General features: G+C 68.7%; 1 protein-coding gene across 1 annotated transcript; it reads right to left on the reverse strand.

Annotated features, from left to right (window-relative positions):
* Positions 1 to 539: 539 nt before the first annotated feature.
* PGAP3 (post-GPI attachment to proteins 3) lies at positions 540 to 5,199 on the reverse strand (the record flags this gene model as incomplete). The annotated part of the gene is made up of 8 exons (XM_026072969.1): positions 540 to 691; positions 983 to 1,187; positions 1,326 to 1,462; positions 1,637 to 1,698; positions 1,945 to 2,007; positions 3,451 to 3,603; positions 3,772 to 3,869; positions 5,049 to 5,199. Coding segments are annotated over 8 exons (933 nt in total), but the record flags the coding sequence as incomplete, so codon positions are not given.
* Between the last annotated feature and the right edge of the window lie 8 nt (positions 5,200 to 5,207).

The following is a 5,207-nucleotide window of genomic DNA, read 5'->3' on the forward strand; positions in this document are numbered from 1 at the left end:
GGGGGGTGGCAGCGGCCAGGCACAGGCGCAGCAGCTTGAACTCCAGCTTTATTCGGAGCCGGCGACACGCGGGGGCGAGGGGGGACCGCGGGGGGCACAGCCCCTCTCCGGGGCTCCCCGAGGGCCGCGGGTGGGGGGCACGCACCCCCCCCAGCCCCAAGGCACCGCGCCAGCCCCACACACTACAGCCCGGACCCCCACATCAGGCAGGGGACAAGCGGGCGACAGCGGAGCGGCGCCCCGAGCACCCCCGGGCGTGCACAGCGCGCAGGCACCGTTACACGTGCACAGCCGGCACGCGCACAGCCGGCACGCACACCCGCTCGTGCACAAGCGCCGCGCGCCGCCGTGGGGCACGCTGCCGCGCGTGCACACACACAGCCACCACGGCTCCGTGCCCCCCCCGCCACCCGTGTCCCCCCGCTGCCCACCGGCCCCGGCGGCCGTTGCCACCTCGCGGCTGCCGGGCTCCACGGCAGCGGCGGCCGCCGGCGCGCTCGGACCCCCGCGCCGAGCAGGCGGAGCGAAGCGAACCTCGGAAGGCGACGGAAGGCAGGAGCCCGCGGCCCGGGGGGGCCGAGGCTCGGCTTGGCACACGGCGGGGGGGCCGCTCTTCCCCCGGCGGCACTAGTCCACTTTGAAGAGGTCCGAGTTGGCCTTCAGGAGGTAGAGGCTGTCGTCCACGAGGAAACTGCGGAGAGGAGGAGGAGGAGGAGGAGATGTGGGCGGCTGCTGGGGGCCGCGAGGAGGGTTGGGGGCGCCAGCGCCGCGGTTTGGGACACGGGGATCCCCCAGCGAGCACAGCCGAACCTCGAGGATCCCGGGGAGCAGCAGCGGGGTCCCCCCAGCACCCCGTGGGCAAGAGAGGGGCATCCAGCACCCCAATCGCAACAGAGGGGCCCCCAGCACCCCCGTGGGCAAGAGAGGGGTGCCCACGAGGAGGCGAGGGGTGCCGGGGGTGCAGCGGGGGCCGGGCACCGACCTGTAGAAGAGCACGTTGAGGGGGATGGTGCTGATGTGCCACATGGCGTGGGCGTCCAGCACCCAGAAGAGCGGCGGGAAGTCGAGGAGCTCGAGCAGGGCGAGGGCCTGCAGCAGCAGCACCACCACGGCGCACTTCCAGACGTGCGGCAGGCGCGGGCGGTTCTGCACGCACCACCACAGCCACCAGAAGAGGTTGAGGAGGCCTGGGGAGCACCAGGGAGACGGGAGCACCCGCTCGGCGCGGGGCCGGACCCGCCGGCGCCGCCTCCCGGGATCGGCCTCCGACCCGCAGCCGCCGCCGTCTCCTCCCGCCCGCGGACGAACGCATGTCGGGGCCTCACCGATGGCCACGTTCGCAGCCATGTTGTAGCCGTAGTCAAAGCGGACGAGCGTCAGGTAGGAGATGTGGCAGGTGAGGAAGAGGAGGAGGAAGGCCCTGAAGATGCTGATTAAGGCTGGTCGTCTCAGCCCTAGCGTCCTTGGGGGAGGGCAAGGAGGAAGGGGTTCGTGTGGCACCCGGCCTCCCCAGTGCTCTGCCTCACGGCTCGGCTCCTCGCCGGCCCCGCCAGCATCCCCGGGAGCTGGGACGGGAGCAGGGCGCCGGCCGGAGAGGGCGAGCAGAGCACGGGCCCAGCGCGGCGCCGCGGCTCACCTGACGCAGCACAGGTAGATGGAGTGCAGGACGACGGCCGAAGCACAGAAGTAATCCAGTTTCTGCGAGACGAGAGGCCTGGTTGGAAGTGCCGAGAGCGAGGACGGCGCAGACGCGGTTTCAGAGGGTCAAGAGCTCTCGGGACAAACCCAGCAAGGTCCAGAGGCAAGAAAATCCCTCTGGACCCAGGCAGGGACAACCAGACGCCAGGACAGGTGTGGGGACAGAGGGTGACGAAGCCACAGGACAAGTCGGGAAGGGGCAGTCCCACAGCCACCGACACGCCAGCTCCGCAGGGCGACACTCACCTCCGTCACGGCTGTGTCCTTTGTATGGAAAACAGTGGACCAGAACCAGGCGTTTAAGGAGACCTAGGGAAGGAGGCAGCCGGTTAGACATGGAAATCTCAGGCCGGGACACTCGTGACCCTGGGAGTCTCGGGAGAAGAAGCAGACCAGCAACACGCTCTCAATCTCCACTTAAACCCCGTAAGCCCTTTGCCCAGCGGAGGCCTTTGCAGGCTCTCCCGTTCCGGGGCGCGCGCAGCATCCCTGGACCCCTCACTGCTCGGCACCCCGTTGCCGACAGCTCTGACTCCCAGCTCGACCGGCGAACACCAGGCTCAGCCGGCGAGAGGGACGCGGCCCACGGCGCCCACCGAGAGCGGGAACGCTCCAACGCCAAACCCCGTCTGCAGAGCCGCGAGAACCGGTGCGGCTACACTTAATCGCCTTGTTAACCGCGGCACGCTGGATGGGAAGAGATTAAACAGCCATTGCTATTAGCTAAGTGCCAATTACTAGTTTCCATCACGTTCCCCCTAACCAGCTTGTCAGTCTCATTATCAGACAAGAGTGCCCCGAAAATTGGATCTGGAGACGCGAGCTGCTGGGGCAGGCGGCAGCTAATGGAGCTGTGCAGGGTTTGCTGATCAGCTGTTTATTTAAAAGCCCTCGAGACTCTGCTCTCTGGCAGAGGATGCCCAGGCAAGCGCTGCCTGCCCAGCGCTGCTCCGAACGCAGAACCTCCTCCTCCTCCGCCACTCGCGCGCCGGCCGCGGCTGCCGGGCAGCGGCACTGCCGCCAGCACCGCCGGGAACCGGCGTCGGCTCTCTCACCCGGGCAGGAAGACAACGCGCTGCGGTGGGATCACAGGGCTCGTTTTGTGCCTGGATGATTTTTATAAGCAGCAACACCCCTGACAACGACCTGAGCAGCAAGCGGCCAAACCCCACGCCCCGGCGCTCCAGGCGGCTCCCACGGGGCGAGGAAAGCGGCTCCCTCCCACGCGCAGGTCTGTATTCACCGGCGGCAATTTCCCCCCTGCCCTGGCGCAGGGAGACAACGGTGGGCGAGAGGCACCGGACGCTCGCGGCCTGGCAAGAAGCCCCTGCGCAGAGCCTGTCCCCTCGGCCTGCCAAAGCCGGCGGTGAAGGAGGGAGTGTGGCTCTGAGAAGGACGGCTCTGCGGAGCGTGGGGACGGTGCCGTCCACGGGGAGGGCAGGGCTGCGGGCTCCCCCGCGGCAGCGGGACCCTACGGAGCACATCCTGCTGCTCCGGGGCACCGAAACTGGCTCAGAGAGGACTGACCCCTCTCGCAGGGGCGACGTATCAGTCACCGCTGAGCAGGGAGCCCTTCAGCCTGCTGGGCCCTGCAATAACCCCAGGGGGATTCCGGGTCCCTGCGAGAAGGGGGAGACGGTGCAGGCTAAAAGGGGACCCCGGAAGGCAGCGGTGAGGAAGCGGGACGCGGCTCCTCGCCGCTGCGCCGCCCTGCCCTCCCCGGGCAGCGGGGCAAGGCGCCGCGCGGCTCACCCAGGCGAAGGTGATGCACGTGTGGTACATGGGCGAGGAAGGCGGGACGGAGGCTTTGTAGCGGTGCAGCATGACGAAGCTGGCGAGTCCGTTGAGGAAGGAGGCGAAGGCAGACGCGGGCTCCTGGAAGAACAGGAAGCGAGAGAAGGGCCACTGGAACAGAAAACAGGAGGGAGACGGACGACAGAGACGTTAGCGGTGCGGATCGCACGCGGGAGCCGGGGTAGTTCGGCGGCCGAAGGGATGGGGCAGGGGAGGACAGCCCGGGGCAGGGGGCAGCCCCACGTTTCCCCCCGCGCGCGCGGCGCCGGCCCGGCTCACCTTGCCGTGGAACTGAGGCACTTTGTAGCCGCCCTGGACGTAGACCCGCACCGTGAGCCACATGCACTCGTACTTGCAGTCATCTCGGCAGGTCCAGCCTGCAGCGGGGGGAGAGGAGCTGGCGGCCAGCGCAGGCCTCCGAGGATGGGGAAGGGTCTCCCGGGGCTCAGCCCTTCCTGGGTCCCCAGTCACAGAGCCCCCTCCAGTCAGTCCCAGTGCAGACACTGGTGTGACCATTGGGCAGCGCAGCCTGAACACCACAGCAGCTGGGGGTGCTGGGGCCCAGATTGGGGCAAGGAGGAGCCCACTGGAGTTTGCCCTGCCCAGCTGGGGGGATCCCCCCTGCGTTGGGCACAGGCAAGGGCAATGCCTGAGCTCCAGAGTCTTCCCCAGTGCCCCCCAGCATGCCCCAGTGCCCTCTCAGTATAGCCCAGTGTCCCCCAGCATGGCCCTGCACCCCCCAGGACAGCTCAGCGTCCTCCCAGAGTGGTTCAGCACAGCCCAGCACTCCCCAGCACAGCCCCAATAGGGCCCAGTAACACCTGCCATGGCACAGCACTCCCCAGCATGCCCCCAGTATGGCCTAGTGTCCCTCAGCATGGCCCAGTGACCCCCAGTATGGCTCAGTGACTCCCAGCATGCCCCCAGTATGGCCTATGGTCCCCCAGCATGGCCTCATGACCCCCAGAATGGCCCAGTGACCCCAGCACAACCACAGGATGGCCTAATATCCCCCAGCAAGGCCCAGTGACCCTCAGTACGGCCCCAGGATGGTGCAGTGACCCCCAGGATAGCCCCGTAATCCCCAGCATGCCTCCAGGATGGTCTAGTGACCCCCAGGATGGCTCCAGGATGGGCCAGTGACCCCCAGCATGCCTCCAGGATGGTCTAGTGACCCCCAGGATGGCCCAGTGACCCCCAGGATGGCCCAGTGACCCCCAGCATGCCTCCAGAAGGACCCAGTGACCCCCAGAATGGCCCAGTGACCCCCAGGATGGCCCAGTGACCCCCAGCATGCCTCCAGGATGGCCCCGTGACCCCCAGGATGGCCCAGTGACCCCTAGCATGCCCTCAGTATGGTCTAGTGTCCCACATTATGGTCCAGTGACCCCCAGCATGGCCCAGTATGGCCCCAGCACGGCCCGATCCGGCCCCACAGCCCCGTGGCCGCTCGCCGGCCCCGCTCGGGGGAGGAGCTTCCGAGGGGCGGGACCTCGTCAGGAGGCGTGGCCTCCCCGCGCCCAGCCAATGGGTGCGCGGGGCGGGCCCGGCCGTACCTGTGAGGCTCATGTAGAGCGGCTGGCGGGCGCGGAAGTGCCGCAGCGCCGCCCCCGAGCAGTTGCGCTGCTCGCAGCGGGCCAGGCAGTCCCGGTACAGCGGCTCCCGGTCGCCCTGCGAGCCGCGAGCCGGGGCCGGCGCCGCCGCCGCCCCGAGCA

Source organism: Apteryx rowi, unplaced genomic scaffold, assembly GCF_003343035.1.
Source record: "Apteryx rowi isolate R43461 unplaced genomic scaffold, aptRow1 scaffold_354, whole genome shotgun sequence".
In the NCBI taxonomy this organism is placed as follows: domain Eukaryota; kingdom Metazoa; phylum Chordata; class Aves; order Apterygiformes; family Apterygidae; genus Apteryx; species Apteryx rowi.